The sequence below is a fragment of the Mirounga leonina genome, unplaced genomic scaffold, assembly GCF_011800145.1.
Source record: "Mirounga leonina isolate KUSES-001 unplaced genomic scaffold, KU_Mleo_1.0 Mir_168, whole genome shotgun sequence".
Taxonomy (NCBI): domain Eukaryota; kingdom Metazoa; phylum Chordata; class Mammalia; order Carnivora; family Phocidae; genus Mirounga; species Mirounga leonina.
In genome coordinates, this window is record NW_023270426.1 from 52212117 (window position 1) to 52232675 (window position 20559).

Genomic DNA, 20559 nt, shown 5'->3' on the forward strand with positions numbered 1-20559 from the left:
ACCCCAGCTACAGCAGGGGACAATTCTGGATGTCAACAGTTCCTTTTCAGAGGTTCTAGCCTTGTCAGTGTGGGACCTCTTTGAATGATCCAGACCCACTTCCAAAGCATCTCCCAAAGCACAGCAGAAGGCTTGAAGTGCATGGGCTCCGAACTTTTCAGAGTATTCCTAAATCCTTTCATACTTCTTGAGAACCAATATTCAAAAAATGTTAATACCATAAACGGATAAAGCTAGTTCCTGTGTTAAGAACCTGTATACCTACGTATACATTTGTTCCTAGACAAAATTCCAGAGTCTTCTAATTTAGATATAACCTACTATTCCCACTAATTTTATAAAATTTTCCATGGATAGATGCATCTATATACTAAACTAAAGGAAAAAAAAAAAAGAAGAAGAAAGAAAGAAAAAGGAAGAACAATTACATTTTAATTTAAAAAATTAACAAAATAGATGTATAATGGGAAGAAAAATCTGATCAGACTTTAAAGCAGATAATCCAAAATTGTGCCATTCAGTATGGTATCCCCTAGCTACATGTGGTCCTTTAAATTTAAAATTAAGTTAACTGAACGTTCCTCATTTGCTCTAGCCACTTTTCAAGTGCTTAATAATCACATGAGACTAGTGGAGAACTTATTAGAAGCACAGATCAGAAATCATCTTCTAGTCACAGGAAGTTTTACTGAATAGCGTTGCTCTATTCTAGATGGTAGAAGACCTCGTAAAGGCAACATCCAGGTGAGAGACTGGGCTGCAGAGATGCACATGCTACTTGTGCAGCTGAAGTCTTTTATTGGGAAAACTCCCTGATGGATCCCTTCTATTTTTATTTTTTGGGCTAGAAAAGTAGAGGCTCCCAGGAATGGTTGGAAAGTAGAGAATGAATATTTAATATGCCACATAATAAAATAACAAGAATTCAGGAGGCTGCTGATAATCCCGCAGGAAGAAGATGTCTGAGATGTCTAGGAGGATTCAGAAGAGGGGACAATGGGAGAGGTAGTGAGGAGTCGGTAAGACAGAAGGCAGGTGGGAGCCCTCAGGTAAACAGTTGCTAAGCAATTCCCATGGCCAAAAGGAGACCAAAAAACTTAATGGTTGTGTTTCATATTCAAGCTGATGTTGTTACGTGTACTGTACAAGGCTGAATGCTGTTCAGTTTTCCCCTAATCTTCAGTAAGAATCTTTTATACACAAAAGCAATGACTCAGTGGAGCTTGGAGGCTATGAGAAAAACACGAAACTTCAAAGAAAAGGCAGCAGACATAAGAAGGAGAAGCAGTAAGGCTGTAATACTTGGTGGGAGCAAGAAATTACAGCAAGAGAACCTCCAGTCCCTTCTCCCCCTAGTAAGCCCCAGAGATGTTAGAGAGGACTTGTGGGAACCTGTAATATTAGGGATTAGAGTTGGAGCTATTTTGATAGGAAAAGTAACCCCTGGAGGTAGAATTGCAGGCCATCCAAGTGACAGATACTTGGAGCATACATGTACACATAGGACATATATTTTTATTTGTACTCTAGTATAGAAACTACACAAGGTAAAAAAGAATTGGCCAACAAGTTTAAAATTAACACTTTTTGGGGCACCTGGGTGGCTCAGTTGTTAAACATCTGCCTTCGGCTCAGGTCATGATCCCAGGGTCCTGGGATTGGGCCCCACATCGGGCTCCCTGCGTGGCGGGAGGCCTGCTTCTCCCTCTCCCACTCCCCCTGCTTGTGTTCCCTCTCTTGCTGTATCTCTCTCTGTCAAATAAATAAACAAAATCTTTAAAAAAGTAAAAATAAAAAAATTAAAATTAACACTTTTGAGTATGTACTACATGCTAGGCCCTTCTAAGCACTTTATAGGTACTAACTGATTAAACCTCAGTACAACTTTAAAGTATTATTACAATTATCTTCTTTTTATAATTAAGAAAACTGAGTAAGATACAGAACATAATTCAAACCCAGCAGTCTGGCCCCAAAGCAATTACTCTTACCTACCATACTATGTTGTCTCCCAAACTAAAGTTTAAGAAACTGGTTAGTAAATTGTTATTTTCTCTTTTCAATGAAAGATAAACAGAACAGAATTTTGGAGTCTCTGATGTTCAATAATTTAGTATTCCTAATAAAATCTGAAGAAACAATCTGTTAGATGCTTTTAAGCTTCTATTTCTGGCTAACTTACAGGCTAATTTATGGCAAATAAGGGCTATTAATATAAACAACATAAAATCCTTAAGAAGGAAGAAAAATCTCGATATCTGCAACAATCTAATTCTTAATTTTATTTGTTAAGGTCACCAAGCCTCATTCTGAGGTATGACAAATACCATGCAAAATTTCAGGAATGAGTTGGAATTATCTTCGCATAATGAAATGAGATAACCAGAAAAAGGATAGTTTCTAATGAATTTAAAGTAACAAAAATTGATATAGAATTGTAAAGATTTCTTAGTTTTCTGTTTGTAATATTGAATACTGAAAGATAATAGATAAAAAGATAATAAAAGATAAAGCTGAAGAAGAGCTCTACATTGAGACTATTTCTAAAGAAGGTTCAATTTTGGGGGATGGGGTAACTGGTTGAGGGACATTAAGGAAGGCACATGATATAATGAGCACTGGGTATTCTATAAGACTGATGAATCACTAAGCTCCATCTCTGAAACGAATAATACACTATATGTTAATTAACTGAATTTAAATAAAAAAAAGAATGTTCAATTTTGTCCTTTTAGGGGTAAGAAAATTTAAAGTTGTCAAAACTATATTTGGGATTCAGGTACTGGTTTAGAATCTATCATGAATCGGATATAACAAAGCTTTAGTCAACATAACCTGTGTAGAGATGTGATTTCTATCATTAGTTCAATGCTACCTCTTTTAAATAAGGAAAAAAAAAAAAACAGCTGGGCTAATAGTTCTGGGCTCTGTTCTGGCAGATAACAAAATCTATCAAGAGCAGTTCAGTTGCTGATAGCCCGGGTCAAGGGCATTATCAGAAAGGCCAAACCCATGGGACGCCTGGGTGGCTCAGTCCGTTAAGTGTCTGACTCTTGATCTCAGCTCAGGTTTTAACCTCAGGGTCCTGAATTTAAGACCAATGTTGGGCTCCCCGCTGAGTGGAGCCTACTTTAAAAAAAAGAAAAAGAAAAAAGGCCAAACTCAGTGAGAGACTAGGTTGCTGAGATATACATCTTACTTTCTCGGATGATTTCTACAGTTCCAATTTGACCTCTTCACAACTTCACCAATAAAAGAAACCCACTCTAAGGAAAGGTGGCCCAGCATAGCAAATCCTGATTCAAAAGGGCTCATTAACATCATAGTCATCCATACACTCATTCATCCTGAGGGAGAATGACAAAATGGGAAGAAGTATTCTACTTCACTCTAAACCAGGGTAAGAACATTGAACATCTGAGTGATTGGTGACACTTTAATCATTTCCTTTTTATCACAATACCCAATCCAAATAAACAAGTCTTTCTAGTTTTTCTTTAAGTTCCTTATGTAACTGTCCTGAATTAGATAAAAAATCTGGGGATAGACTCACAAGAACTTAGATAAGATGGTCCTTTACTTCTTAAACTGCTTAAGAAGTCATTCTACAACAAGCAGCCTTAAATTTTCCATATGATCCAAGTGAAAGTAAGAGAGAAAGCAATGCTAAATAGGGTACAAAGCTCTAAAAGATTACATTCTCCTTCCTTTACTAACCATAGTTGGGGGGCAGGGGGAAGCAGTACTGGCATTCACACAGACACCAGAGTACAAACCAACAATGTTTCTTTTTTACTTAAAGAGCATCCAAAGCATGCAAAGCTTCTTTGCAAGAAGATAAAGTCCAGTCTTCCTGGCACAGTATGCAAAAGTCTTCAGTAAGAGTGCACTATCAGCTTAGAGAGGTGGAGCCCTGAGAAAGCGAACTCCAACTACTCAGGTGGGGAAGGATTTAAGGCAGAGTAAAGCCCAGGGGACAGAAGCCTATGGTATTATATATATATATATATAGCCTATATGTAGGCGAATACAAGCAGCCAGTTCTTGTGGACACAGTGAGAGGAAGATTATAGAAAGGTACTGAAATTTAACCAACTGAAATTATTTAGAACTCTAGGGAGTACTCAGCAATGGCCTGTCACAAATCTACTTCTAGGCTTCCATTTTAAAATTGAGATAATTTTGTATTTTCTCCTCTGTTATTTTTATTTTTAAATAACTGTACAAATAGGATATAATTTCTGCATATATATATATGCATATATATATATGTATATATATATGCAAGTAAGGATAAAATTCCCCTTTAATTCCTTTAAAATCCCTACTCTCAGAAACTAGTCTGGCATGTATATTCTTTCAGACTTTTTACTATACTTCACACTCATAAATATGTACCCACAAAAATATATAGTATTGTATTATGTCCCTTTATGTTCAAATGTTTCCATGTGAATGCCATACTTCAGCTTGCTTCTTTTACTTGAAAATATTTTGGAAGTTTACCTATGTTAAGTCCAAATGGATCTAACTTATTCTACATTTTGGGAAACTTACACCTCAATCAATCTAGCCACTCCCTATATACAGAAAAAGCTATATTGGTTATTTAGGTAATTAGAATGTATTTTCACAGTGCCACTTGGAGTTTGGCAAGCTACAAAGTAAAGAATAGTTCTGGGAATCACATACACTCATCTCCAAAGTCCAGAAACACTCTATCTTCTTGGTAACAATAGTTTGTTTTCAGCTTAATTGATTCTTCTTGTGAAATTGAACCAGACCGATAATTCAGAGAAATCCTCAGTTTTGTATTCCAAATGAAACCAGTTTTCATTCCAAATGAAAATAAAATCATGGTAAATACTTGTCAGAAAAGTGCTCTTCTGAAATTATAATTTCATTTTTACCAAATAGACCTAGAAATTTTGTATATCCATTTTCCATTCAATTCAGGGTATATCAGTATAGTACCTAGTTATCTCAATCTAGTTATGCTTAATCCACATGATCCATTTAAGTCAAAACAGCTGAATTTCCTTAAATGCATTAGCAACATTTTTCTTTTTCATGAAGTTTAAGAGTCACTGCATCTGACATCTTATAATGTTGGTTAAAAAAAGAATATATAGTCATGGGAACGCCCAAGGATTTAGAAACTTGAGTCAATTCAAAATGCTCCTTGATCTAAGGAAAGAGAACAGTAAATTCTTTCATCAAGTTTCATCAAGTTTTCAACTGCATTAAAATAAAAATTTTAAATCTCATAGCTGGCTTTAGTTTCTTTTAAATACCTTCTAAGTTGGCAGTGATTAAGAATACAAATATTAAGAGCATCCCTTTTGCAATCTCAATCATTGCTCTGTAACAATAGTGAGTGTGGGGTAGCAAGGTGAAATACAAAGTCTTCTAATTAATGATTTAATGAGCTATAAATACACTAAATTTCTGTTTTGATTTGAATATACTTTAAAATCCAACTTTTATTACACTGTATATATTCATTCTATGATAAAACAATTGACTTCTATGTTCTAAGCATACCTCCCAAATTCCTTATTTGCAAATAGGCCCTAACAGTTCTCAAATACTAATTAATTAGATAAAAGGCTGGGGGGCTATGTGTGTTTGTTTACTTCTGCATTTGTTTTTGGAGCAAGTGAATCTCAAGAAGGTTGTACCTCTAGCAGGGAGGGCACTTTGGTCAAGGGGTTGCCAGTGATGTCCCTGATGTGCTGGGGGTCAAACTAGTGAGATGACTGGAGATATTATTTCAAGCAGGACTTGTCTCATAAAACTATAAACACCGGCCACAAATGAGAGCTGCATATGTAGCCTTAAATTTTCTAGTAACCACATTAGAAAAGAAAAGAATGGTAAAATTAACTTTAGTAATAAATTTTATTTTACCCAATATATCCAAAATACTATTTCAATGTGTGATCAAAATTTTTAAATGACTGATATTTTATGTTCCTCTGTTCACACTAAATCTTCAAAATCAGTGTGTACTTCATACTTTTGGCACTTTTCAACTGGATCAGTCATATTTCAAGCATTGAAAAGGCCATATAAAGCTAGTGATTACCATACTGGACAGCACAGATATGGGGGAAAACCAGAAGCTTTCAAATACACATAGATCTAGGCTTGAATTCCAGTTCCATAACTCACTAAGCTATATGACCATGAGACAGTTATATAAATTCTCTGAGCCCTATTGTTCTTATCAGTAAAACAGGAATAATACCATCTGCCTTACAAATTTCTTGTAAGAATTAGAGATAATATAAAGTACCTTGGCACATTATGTGCCTGGCATATAACAGAACTCAATAAAATCCTCCTCATCCTCATCATTATATAAATTGAAGAAGAAAAGAGGGAAAGTACCATTGTAAAAAGGCTTAAATTCAAACTTTAAAAAATGTGGAGAAAAGCAGGAAAAGATACAAGAACTTGAAATAAGATCATCAAAATGTTTTCTAACTGAAATTTAGTCATCAATCCACTATTACCCATACAAAATAAAAATTTTAAAAAAACATTATTTTACAAAATTATGAATAATGCCAAAATAAGGTACAGCTAAAACTAAAGATATGGTGGCATTTGTCTTTTTTTTTCTTTTAAGCAAATACCAAATAGACCTACTTTGGTGAGTCATAGACCTGGTTATGGTTGCCAAGGCTAATATTAGTTTCTATTTCTACAGGGGGAAATGGCTAGAAAGTTGAGTAGAAGGTTATTGGCATGAAAATGGGACACTAAAACTGCTTACAAATAACCTACAAAGACTATATTATGCATTTGATAACCAATCATTCACTATATAATATGTAATGATAGTTTTTCAAATAATTGTTATAGAATATTTTCATTCACTTATATAAGAAATCAAAATAAAATACGTATAATATATAAAACATACCTCTGATAAAAATGTTTGGGCCGATTTCTGAGCTCCTACATGGAGCAGATATTCATATACGTAGAGTGCTAACCTGGAAAATGAATAAAATATTTATTGAGAAGAGGTGTATTTAACATTCATTCTTTAAATAATGCACATACCCTTCATTACAAAAATATCTTACACGATAACAGTAACAGAAAATCAACTCTTCCCATATCTTTTCAATGAGAGTTCATACATGGCTGTTCAGAAAGAACTTAAACTAAATAACACACAAAGAAAAAAGGCAAATGTATCTTTTCTTGAAAAGAAACATCCAAATAGGGATTTTTTTCCTGGGTCATGTCACTTATCATAACCTCATTCCCTTTGTTATACCTAACATAATTGATAATTTATAACCCAATATTAATAATCTCCATAACATATTTTAAGGTATAGTTATTATCTTTCATTATTAAAATAAATGAATTAAGTAATTGGGCCTTTCTAACAACTTCATATGTCCTTCAATCTTTTTGGTGAACATTAACATAAACTCCAGCTGTTTGCACATCTGTATGGCAAAATGGGTGTTAAAAGCTCATTTTAATATTTGTTCAGGCAACCTCTCCTTACTCTTTAGGTCTGATTGTTAAACCAGTAATATATTAGCTTATAAGGATGCAAATTTTCAGCAAACCACAGCATTAAGTAAAGTTTAAAAGCATCAAATCATATTAAGCATTTGGGTACTTATAGTTTAAAGGTTAACACAAAATTCCATATAAATTTATCATTCAAATACAGAATATTAAGTATGCACTATACACTTGTACTACCCTCATTATCTTGTGGATTCAGAATTTTAAGCTACACCATGTGGCTCAATTTCAGTTGAGCTGTTAACAAAATATTATTCATAAACCCAAATTAGTCTGAGGCAGTATTTTTAATGATATCTTGGACTGATGCCCAGATAGCTCACAACAGTTCAGTTTCTGCTACACTATATTTACCAATATTAAGCCAGGTTTACAGTAAACAGAACAATGTAATAATAACCACAATTCTGTAGAGCTATACCATTTCTCTTGCCAAGTGAATTTTTGATTGTTAAAGATTGATAGCATTTGCAAAAATGAATATTTTCTTCGTTTTCATGAAAAAACATCATGCATGTAATGAAAAGAGAAAGCCTGTACAAATTCAATTGCTCTGTCCATTTAGTTCTTTCCCCATTCCAAAACTGCCAAATGCTTAAAATGAGAATTACTCTGTGGTTACTAAGTACCACAAGAGAGTAGACAGACATCTGTTAAAATTAATCATAGATAAAAAGTATGTCATTAGAAACATCTCCTAACCTCTTCAAATTGAATGACAGTTCTTAGATCATGCTTCTCAACCCTTTTTCTACCCTAACACACATGAGGGATATGACATGCTTCTTTCGATAGCAGTATCTCCCGTGGAAGCGTGGTTCATCCCCAAAGTACATAACGGATGAGAGAATTGGAATATTCCTATCGTTTCAAACAAACAAGCCCTACTGGTGATTCTTACCACAACACACATATCCCACACAACCGTCCCTCCACTAACTACCCTCAACCCCGTCACATGATTTCACTGACCATGTTGGCAAATCTCACCTCAAAAAAGAGAATTATTTGTGAATTTTTCCTGGAGACACTGTGAGGCCTCAAATTTGCCTGCCAGGGATGGTGTCCCCCTACTGCCTGAGAAGAAACCTGACCCCAAGTAACTCCTTGCAGTTTGTCAAATCTTAGGCCTGACACCAAACCAGTGTCAGAGGCTAGACAAGAAACCCAGGCCTAAGTCAAAGGGTGAACAATAGGATGTTCCACCAAACTTGGAAATATAGGAAGCAAGAGGCAGAATGTAAAGCAGAAACACCGTGGTGGTCCTTGGGGGTGAGAGAACAGACCCCAGAACAGTCAAGGCCAGAGCACAACTGTTGCTGTGTCCTTGCAATGAACACCATTCCTTAAAGTTAAGCAAATCACTTCCTCATAATCTCTTCTTTGTAATATTAAAGGGGCTAATATACTTCTACTATGTTTTCCTCCAGTTAATCAGGTAACAAAAAGGATATCTCTTTATAAATGGCATTAAAAGCAACAATCTCTACTCTTTCTCTATGGGTGTAAGACAGTGGTTATAAAAAATGTATTGGAAGGGGCATAGAATCAATGGGGGAAATGACATAACAAAAAATTCTGAAGCATCCTCCAAGTGGTGTGCCTATCCTCCCACCTTTAGAATCTGTGCTGTAGCAGCACGTCATTACCAACAGGGTGATACAGTGGGACAGGGCTGAAAAAAACCTATCCATAATGCCACCTCTATGTCCAAGTTCTGTCCCTTGAACAAAATTAATGCTTGCAGGCAGCCAAGATCTATGCTGTAGAAAGAGTGGCAGGGACCACTGCATGGGTGAACAATTAACTCTACTGCCATGATGACTCCATAATTCATCACCAGCAAATCTCCAGTATTTTAACTACCATCTCAGTGCAGATTTTCCAAACCTATCTCTGTAGCCCTATTGTCTCTACCAAGCTCCAAACCTGCTTCTCTAAATTACTGTTTGAAGTTCCTAACAAGATACTTCTCTTTTAAATTGATCACATCCAAAGTTAAACTCATCTTCTCCATCTGTTTATATATAGTACCTGCGCTCACCTTGAATGAAACAGAATTTGAGTCATATCCTCATTTGCAAAATGGAAAGAATATTTTTCTTGTAATATTGTTGAAAGAATTAGAGTACAATGATTGTTATAATTTCAACTAACTCTCTCACATCCAGTAACATATTACCAGTCATGTGCTGGACTCACATTCTCTCCCACATTTGCCAGTTCTTTCTATCCCCCTCCTGCTCTTAGCAGACCATTCAGAACCACAGCAATAGCAGGAACATTTGCTCTAGCTTCAGATACAGGTACTGTATATTTCCCATCAGCTCCCCATAGTAGAGGCATCAGGGCCACCAGAAATAAGAATCTCCAGAAGGTTCTGGGGAAAAAACCCTGCAGTAAAAGATACCATTTGAACACAGATGATTCCAGGGGAGTGGGGAGTGACACTTCTCCACCCATGTAGGTAAATCATGGCATGGTCCCTTGCCCTGTGGCATGAGATCACCAAACATAAGACAACATTTTATTTGGATTCAATTTCTACTGAACAGTAGAAATTTAAAAAAATAAATATTGAATATACAAATATTTAAACTGTGTATACTCTCAAATTCACATTTTCTTTTTTCCTTTTCAGAATCTTTAAAAAACTTAACTACTTTTGATAAATTAGAGTGGCTATTTAACCTAATGGATAATAATGTGATCCAAATACATAAAAAAATAGAGAATCATGCAGTAAGAATTTATATACATATACATATACATATGTATATGTATACATACTGTCCACAGAAACAGGGTAGAAGGAAACATGAGTTATAGCTAATGGTAGAAACATTAATAACAATAAGAAGAAGTAACAGATGAAGACTAACTGGTAACAGACAGACAGGAAAAGAAAACCCAAACAAAGCCTTAAAATCTTAAGGCCTACTTAAGACTGGAAGCAAACATCCCCATACCTCCTTCAGAAGACCTGAGGGCAACTTTCCTTATAGCATTGTCCTCTAATTAACAATCATTATGGAATTGTCATGGCAGTAGAGTTAATTGTTCACCCATGCAGTGGTCCCTGCTACTCTTTCTACAGCATAGATCTTGGCTGCCTGGAAGCATTAATTTTGTTCAATTTTGTCTGCAGCAAAAGTTTTAAACTTTGTGCCACTCATACCACACAATACTCTAAGATATTCGGCTAGATAAAAATACGAAACCTCTGATAATATTTTCTGAAACATTTTTTTCCCAGTTTGTTGTTTGACTTAATTTTGGTCAAGGGTTTTTTTTGGGGAGGGGGGCCGATTTAGATACTTTTAATTAAAAAAATTTTTTTAAACATTTTCCTTCATTTATTTATTTATTTATTTATTTATTTAATTCTTATGTTAATCCCCATACATTACATCATTAGTTTTAGATGAAGTGTTCCATGATTCATTGTTTGTGCATAACACCCAGTGCTCCATGCAGAACGTGCCCTCCTCAATACCCATCACCAGGCTAACCCATCCTCCCCTCTAGAACCCTCAGTTTGTTTTTCAGAGGCCATCGTCTCTCATGGTTCGTCTACCCCTCCGATTTCCCCCGCTTCATTCTTCCCCTCCCGCTACCTTCTTCTTCTTTTTTTTTCTTAACATATATTGCATTATTTGTTTCAGATAATTAAAATTTTTTTAAAGATTGTATGTATTTATTTGACAGAGCGAGAGAGTGCGCGCTTGTGCATACAGCATGGGGGAGGGGCAGAGGGAGAGGGAGAAGCACGGGCTCTCTGCTGCAGACTCAGGGCTCAATCCCAGGACCCCGAGATCATAACTGAGCTAAAGGCAGATGCTCAACTGACTGAGCCACCCAAAGCACCCCAATCACTACTAATTTTAAAATCTAGAGAATGTTAAACATCACTGTGAATCAAAGAAATATATATTAAAGCAACAATGGGATTTAAATTCTTACTTAAACACGTAATATGTGAGGGAATGGATACTCCTACTGCTGATGACAGTAAACTGGTATCACTGTTTCAAAACCAATTTGGCATTAAGTATACATCAAGAATTTGTAAAAAGAAAAAAAAAAAGTTTACACACTTTGACCCAATAATTCCATTACTAGAAGTCTAGCTAAAGAAATTATCCTAGGGGCGCCTGGGTGGCTCAGGTCATGATCCTGGAGTCCTGGGATCGAGTCCCGCATCGGGCTCCCTGCTCGGCGGGGAGTCTGCTTCTCCCTCTGACCCTCCCCCCTCTCATGTGCTCTCCGTCTCTCTCATTCTCTCTGTCTCAAATAAATAAATAAAATCTTTAAAAAAAAAAGAAAAAGAAAAAAAGAAATTATCCTAAATGCAGAAAAGCTTAATGCACAAAAATTTTTAACCAAAGATTATGTAGAACAATCAAAGAATAAATAATAAATAAACTGTCTGGAGTTACAGTGAAATATTTTTGCATTAGTTAATTTCATGTTTGAAAATATAATTCAGAATTTAGTTATAAATCTATTCAATAAGCACTTAAATGACTCCTCTCTGCTTAACTACTGAACTTTAAAATCTGTGAAAATGTCATTACCACATGACCAAATAAAATTACTTCAAATTTAGCTTGTGAAAATTACAAAATCTAACAAAGAAACAGATTTTTACCATTCACATGAACAAACTCTATTACATGCCTATCACTAACAGTTCTCGGACAACTTAGTATATAACTAAAAAGGCATATACAACAGGTACTGTCACTCAAAAGTCTAATTATAGCAAATTCTCAACCATCCTTATAAATGAAGGACTTTGCAGTCGGAGAAAGGGGTAAAGACCTTACTGCACTCAATTCTTTCTATAATCTAGCTATCTTATTTGAGATTAAATCTCTTCCTCCAAAGGAAATGGTAGGAAAAAAAAGGAACATGGGCAAGATACTAAAAAGGTTTCTAAAATAGGATTGTTAATTTGCAAACAAGTTTTCCAAGCTACACATAAATAAAAAGTGAATATTTTCTATAGTTCAGTGCTAATTTCTAACTCTTTCTACATATATGTATATGTACATATATAAATTATCTATGTATGTGTGTATAATGTATCATTATTTAAAAAAATCATTTCACAAAAGTCGGCTAATAGAAAAGGTCTAATTTTTTAAAATCTGAATTTAGAGAACAGTTAAAGTGGATATGACTGTTGATACTACAGAAAAGATGTTTTTATCTTGTGAACAGGATTTATCAAGTTACTTTTACATTACATGTGCTAGTTATAACATACAATTCTTTATTTATAAATATTTATAAAACTTTCCAGGAATATATACTATAATGTGTGCCATTTTTTCGTAATGTGTGGATAACATTTTATTATGCCTCACAATATTCCTATAAGGGACACAGAGTTATGAACTATGTAGAAATATTATTAGGTGTCTATGCAATGAAAAATCCAACTACCAATAACTGACCATGTCTGTCAGCCTGACCATAATGTCCTATATCTACTTTTCAAACTTAAGTTTATTACCTATTAAGAAACTGTCTTTTGCACACTATCCTTTAAATATTTCAATAAGTTGTAGTGTTGAAAGTGAAAAGCAAGAGAAAGCTGCCATTCAATATGAGAAAACATCCATCCATTCCAACTTCGTGATTAAAATTAATTATTAGCATTTTGCCATCTTCTTACATTTAGCAAGGAAAAAGAAAAAAAAAGATTCAAGTAAACATAAAGCTTTCAAGTTAATAGATCCCCATCTGTAATTTTAAAATTCTTTCGATTAGGCCCTGAAAAAAAAGAAAAAAGGAAGAAAAAATTCTTTTGGTTAATTCACTGTATGTACAAAGGTGGGGAGGGATGACAGGGTTAGATAATAAAAAAGCTATTCCTAATTTGTTTTGAAATTACATTACTATAATGTACTTTACCTGTTTTATCTCTAGCTCCAGCACCTAAAATGATTAAGTATCCAATATGTATTTTTTTTTTAAGATTTTTAAGATGCTTAAGTAATCTCCACACCCAGGAGCTTGAACTTACAACCCCAAGATCAAGAGTCCCATGCTCCACCAACTGAGCCTGTGAGGTGCCCCTCCAATACATATTTTTTAATGAATGAATCTCTTACCCCATGCATAAGGCTCTTATAGGATCCTTTAGTTTCTTCCATTCAAGGCATTCAAATGAGAAGTGTCAGATACCCCCTTGGATACCTAATTTAGCATTATCATCCTCTTAGTATCCTTAAGATTCACCCTCTCAATAAAATATTATAGTTTGACAACATGAACGTTGGCAAAACAATTCTGTCACACTGATTCAATCCCTATATAAAAAAAAAGATTGTTTTAAAGAAATGTTAGTCTATTTAATCATGGGTGGTAGATTTTTGTTTTGTTTATTTTTAATAAAATTAATCCTTAAAAGACAATGATTTTCTTCTCTCCTCTTCACTTCCTTTTAAAAGAAAATAAATCAAGGTTAGGGAATAAACAATAGAAAGATGATAGAGAGTTACAAGAGGGGTATTTTGTAAAGAATGGTCTAGCTGTTGCCATTTAGCACTGGTGAGCTGTATGTATCCAAAATGCTACATCCAAAATTTAGTCCCCATCTTTTGTGCTTAAATCCCAATGTCAGTAAGATGACTTAGATACAGAGAACTTAAAGTAGATTAATTTCTCCTACTGGTCTTTTCTAGTCACATTGGATTGAGGAAAGAGATCTCTCTTATTCCTGAGCCACTGTGTAATTCCAGTGTTGACCAATGACACGTATCAATGTCCAAATGTGATTCCTAGGTGATAAAATGCCAGTAGTTAGCTGGATCACAGCTAGCTAACAAGTAGCAGAGAACATTTGACAGCTACTGAGAGGCTGCTCATGAGACTGTTAGTGGTTTAGCAGTGACACTAGATCAGCCTGATCAAATTTTCAACAGAGCTTATAACCTGGTGTAAGGAGGTATAAAAAATTAGAAATCTGTTTCTAACATCACCTTTTTAAAGTTCTTCATCATTAACAGTGAACCTAAAAAACTGATTTAGAGTGTCAAAAGCTATCTATGCAACCACACAATAATGCTAAAACCCAGTCTTTATTTTAAACACACTAAAATGTCTATTTTTTTATATTCTCAGTATCAGTTTTAAAGAAATAGATACCTGATATATATACAGATACTAAAGATACTAAGTGTTCTAGGGCAGGGATAACTGCATCAGTTAAGGTAGGTACAGGAATGAAAGATTTAACAATTACATGGATACCTGGGCATAAGAAATATGTTACTCTGCTAATGTCTCATTGATGTCATTTATGATGAACAAGTAATGTTTGGGAATATGATTTGAAATTAAATGATTTGGTATACTTAGAAACAGAAACGCTTGCCTTATATAGACAGGCAAGTTGAGGATCAAAATGACTACTATCAATTTGGGGGAACTAAAAAAGGCTAAGACATAAAAATAAGAATTCATAAAAAATTAATTAATCGACAGTTTGTAGAAGCACAATTACTTGTAGAAAATTCATAGTAAAATTTTCCATCCAATCTTCTATCTAAGCTATTTATATTGGGAATACAGTACTGACTCTACTTGATAATAGTACTTACTCCATTTCAATCCAGCTGGAAGATTTCATACTTTATACCCAGGCTCCCACTTGCTTATGGAATCTTGATATACATAGTTTACGTCTTTACTTTCTGTCTGTGTTATCCTTACAGAGAGCAGATTTTCCTTACATTCACCCAGAACACTAATCCTTCTTAATCCTTGCTGACTAACTTGGAAGTCTTTCCATACTCTGCTGTTTTTGTTTTTGTTTTTTAAGATTTTATTTATTTTTTGGGGTGCCGGGATGGCTCAGTCGTTAAGCCTCTGCCTTCAGCTCAGGTCATGATCCCAGGGTCCTGGGATCAAGTCCCGCATCATGCTCTCTTCCTCTCTGTCAAATAGAGACACAGCGATAAAGGGAACACAAGCAAGGGGAGTGGGAGAGGGAGAAGCAGGCTTCCCGCAGAGCAGGGAGCCCAATGTGGGGTTCAATCCCAGGACCCTGGGATCATGACCTGAGCAGAAGGCAGATGCTCAACCACTGAGTCACCTAGGCACCCCTCTATTTCAATGTTTTAACATCAAAATTAACACCAGACACCAGACTTCTACTTATGCCATGGAGGAGTAAGTGGGACCGAACTTGCCCTCTTTCTTTAAGCAACTTTCTAGAAAACTGGGTATCTTATATGATCAAATTTGAGCGGGATTAAGGCAGCTGGAATTTGTGGGCAGAGTATCAGACAGGAGGGAGCTACACAGGAAAAAAGCTCCAACAATCTGCATAGGAATCCTTTTGCATAGGTATGAGGCTGGACAAAGAACATTGCTCACATAGGGCTGAGAAACCACTAACTACTCACAGTAGAAAGACCTCAATGAATACCAAGCGCATTCAGTAGAGAACCACGGGTCACACATCAGAGGTAGAATAAACTAGCCTTAGAGTAAAAGTAGACTTAACCCTAATTTTAACAACCCAAACCAAGCTTGTAACAGTATTATTGTGTAGCCAGATTGATTTGGCTATAAAGTAGCTTTAAGTAAAGATAAGTACCAAAAAAAAAAAAAAAAGTCATACTTGGTATCAACTCAGAGATATTAAGATAACATTCAAGTTGGTGAATGACTTGGCCAGTGGGTACAAGGTGTATATGAGAAATCTTTGTACCTTTACTCAATTTTGCTGTGAACCTAAAATCGGTCTTTCAAAAAAAGTATTTTTTTAAGGTGATTGCGATGGGTAATGGAGCTTCTAACTTCCTTCTCTGTACTGTTCTGTATTTTGCAAATTTCCTATAATCAAGAAAAAATTATTTTAAAACTTTGTCATGAGCTCATAGCTCCTTCCCCCAGCTTATTGTAAATTATTATCTATATGGAATATTTTCCTCAAGTACAGATGAACAGTAATAGTTTAATAATGTGATTTCAACATATTATAACCAAGAAAATCTTCCTTCTAAATAATGTAAATTATATATCCAAAGAAATTAAGATGAGGAGAAAATATTTAAAAGATGCCTAATGTTTTCCTGCTGGCTACTAAACACCAAAAATAACTTATTCAGAATTTCTTCCTGGCTTTATCACTCTTATTTTTCTTAATTCTTCCTATTAATTCTCTTTTCTAATCTTTGCATATGCCATTTTGGCATTTAGATCTATTGTGCTTTACATCTGTTTTCTTTTCCCATTCACTTTACATTCCCTACTACTTTTTTAAAAAAGATTTTATTTATTTACCTGAGAGAGAGAGAGAGCACGAGTGGGGTGAGGGGCAGAGGGAGAAGCAGACCCCCTGTTGAGCAGGGAGGCCGATGTGGGGCTCAATCCTGAGACTCTGGGTCCACGACCCAAGGCCAAAGGCAGACACTTAACCGACTGAGCCACCCAGATGCCCCTACATTCCCTACTACTTTTTGTACCTTTTTAAAAATGTTTTCCCTTATTCCAACTTCCTTAACCCCAGCCAGATCCCTATGACCATCTACCTATAATACATTTGGCATTTAGTAATATCTTTAGTTGGACCTACCTCATTATTGTCATATTTAAAGCATCCACATTAATATGCACCATTAAGCGAGGCTAGTGCTTATGATCCATTTTCCATTTTCCCTAGAGGAATTTTGGAAGAGTTTTCTCATGACAAATTCCAGTAATGTCTCTAATCTGTACTTCTTAAGGTATAGGCAGAACAGAAAAGAAATGCTTCAGAAGATTAGAGCTACAGACACAAGGACCCAGAACTCTTAATACTACAGGAGGAAGTGGGCAGGTGCTCAAAAGAAAACTGCAACTCAGGAGAGACAAAGGATAATTCTTTCCCTCTGATTTTCAGTGCATATAAATGCATGGTAATTATTTTTTTTAATTCTTTGGAGCTTTTGTTTTTTAAAGTTCCATATAAAATAATCAGAACTACATATTTGGTTTTTTTTTTCCAGATCTTAATCTATTTTCTAGCATTAGTTTGAAATATTTAAGACACAGCATTCAGTCTTTCAGACCATTTATTCGCCTCTTTCTTAGGCAACTCTTAAGCATCTATTTTGTGTAAAGTACTGAGAACCAATGAAATATTAATTTAAGACCCACTAATGACAGATGCTCAGAGAATGTATCTTTACACCAAGAAAGAGTTTAACAAATTAGTAACATAAAAATAAATATAAATATCTAATGTTAGAAACATAAACTATTTTCAAACATTCTGAGAAACTTCACAAATAAACAAACGCTGATCACCATCAATAGTTAGTAAGCTCATATTATTATTCTAGGTGTTAGGAGATACAAATTTTGCTCTAAGGTAATTTTCAGACTTGTTAATGGGATGAAACATATAATTAAAAATAAGATCGGTAATATAAAGTAGCATATGGTGCTGTCCAGATACAAAACATCAAGAAACCAGAATAGGAAGAGGCCATTATAAGAGACTCTTGACAAAAGAGCTTCAACTGACAGAGGAAATGGCACTTAATCTAGGTATTAAGGGAAATGAGATAGCAGGAAGAAAAGGGGATTTTAAAGAAAAGGGTAATAGCATGAAAGAATTATATTATATTCGACACTGGTGGTCAAAGTAAAATTCTCTATGTACCTGAAAGTAATAAAATGGTTTCATAAGATATTCTGTTATTGAGAAAGATTTCTACATACCAGTACACAATAGAAAGATTCTACTCTAGTATTATGGAATATAATATAGTAATAATAGCAACTTATATTTATAGTGTTATATAGCTTATAAAATGCTTTCACATATGAAAGTAATTTATTATTTAGTAGCAACTTACAGTAATTTTATTTTATTAAGAATTTTTTTACATAATTCTCTTTTATTTTTAGCTTATATTAAAATGAGCCTTATTACATACATCTGTAATTGAAAAATATGTTTATCTAGAAGCCATTCCCTATCGCATCTCCTAATTAAAATTTAAGTTACCATGAAAAGCTTTAGAATACAGAAATTTATTTTATGTTCAAAAACATAAGCAAAACATGGGTGCCTAATCAATGAAAAGAAAGTGAGCTAAGAAGTCTGACTTCCTTAAGTCCAGATAGAAATAAATCAAACTAACTCCTTGATTTTAGATAAGCAATCACAGCATAATCAGCATATCTGAAAATAAAATTTAGGAGATAACGAATATATTTAGATTCCTGAATTTATGTCCCAAAAGAATAGATACTCTGAAACACTGCACTAAATCTGATTAAGGTTAGTTTAACAAAAATAAATATAAAATCCTGTGCTTGAATCAAAAAACTTGTACAGGATAGACAAATATAACTTAATAACAGCCCATGTAAAAAGACAGGTTTTAGTTGACTGTAAGTTTATGAATTAATATCATATCTGACTGCCCTGCCAAAAGAGCTAATTTTATCTTTAAATGTGTTAATGAAGTATAGAACTAGAAAGGAGAGGTAATATTCCTAGAAAGATAAGGAAGGAAAAAAAAAAGACAACTCATGAACAATGGCTGAAAGTGTCAGGATGCATAGCCTGCAAAAAGAAAAGGCCTAAATATTTAATAGGGTGTCAACTATTAGAGGGATTGGTCTAATTTCATATGGCCACAGAGGGTGGAGCTAAAACCAATGGTTAAAGTGAGAGGAAGGCAAATTGTAACTCAGTATCACCAAGTGACCATTAGAGCTCTCCAAAAATGTTACAGGTTGGGAAAGAACCATTTTGGAATTGGGAAATGTGAGTGTCCAAACAGTAAAAGCACAGGTTGAATATGGGGATACTGATGAGGCTTTCTTTATTCACTGAACAGAAGTTTGGACCAGATGACCTTTAAAGTAGCTCCCAAGTACAAGATTATATAATCCTATTTTAACTATATGGCCCAGAGCAACTGAACTATTTGGCAGAAGAGTTGAGATTAGGATGTGTGACTCTTAAAGTTTAGACCACTACACTATATCTAGAAAAATACAGCAAAATATGATTCAATATCTTCCTCAAAGAAATTATATATCCAGGAAATATCACTCTGTGACCAAATAAAGGACAAAGAAGTGGAAGCTCACCTGTCAAGTTGAACCTAAGGTAACTGCTAGCACAACCACCACTCCCACCACTCTGCTCCTACACATAAACATTAAGAAGATAAACTCTTGTTTCTCCACAATATAAGCCTGTGTAGTTCCTATAGATTCATATGGACCAATGCACTAAAGTTACCAAATCAAAAATGTAAAGTATACTTATGGGGAAAATCTAACCCTACCAGTCAAAAATTCTTCAACTAACTCCATGTATGTTGGTTTGATGGGTAAAATCAGGGCAAGCAGAGTTCCAATCAATAAAAAGAAAGAGGTCTATCACCATAAGACTCTAAAAGAATAGGCAATTTCTAAACACATTTACTCCTTCCAAATTCCCCCAGATGTTAGCTTTTCAAAGAGCAGAGAATTGCTATATCCTATATTAGTTTAATCCTTTTAACCTAATCCACCCTATAATTAGAAACCATAATTTTTATTCCAAAACAGTTGAAGGGGATAAATTACACTAATATTGACAATTACAAAGCCAGCTAAATAGAAAATGTGTTATAATAGGTTCATGGTGATAAATCAGATTACTATGCCATCTCAGTGTTTTCTTGGCATATCAAAATATAATTTATAAAATGTAAGTAAAATATTTAAGCAAAGGTCTGCCTTCCATAATTGGCTTCCCTAAATATCTGCAAAACTAAATGTGTTTGAAAGCAGAATGGTCTGCAGATCCAAACACTGTCAAGTGCATAATCTCTTCCTGTCTTTAAACAGTTCCCTTCTGATTATCCACAGTAATGTACAAGAGAAATACCATGAAAGTGCCAAAACAGCAAATTAACCAAATTTACAGAGCTCTAAGAAGTTTCTTTCTCCTCCCCCAAACACATACACACACAAAGAATTTTAACATCT

The 20559-nt window shown here is 34.7% G+C and overlaps 1 protein-coding gene across 4 annotated transcripts in view; it reads right to left on the reverse strand.

Moving 5' to 3' along the window:
- Positions 1-20559, reverse strand: part of SSBP2 (single stranded DNA binding protein 2) — a 288641-nt gene that overhangs the window by 208920 nt on the left and 59162 nt on the right. For all 4 annotated transcript variants that reach the window (XM_035014767.1, XM_035014768.1, XM_035014766.1 and 1 more), the window contains exon 2: positions 6932-7004. In XM_035014767.1, coding sequence (XP_034870658.1) covers positions 6932-7004 — 73 coding nt within the window. The remainder of the gene's footprint in view (positions 1-6931; positions 7005-20559) is intronic.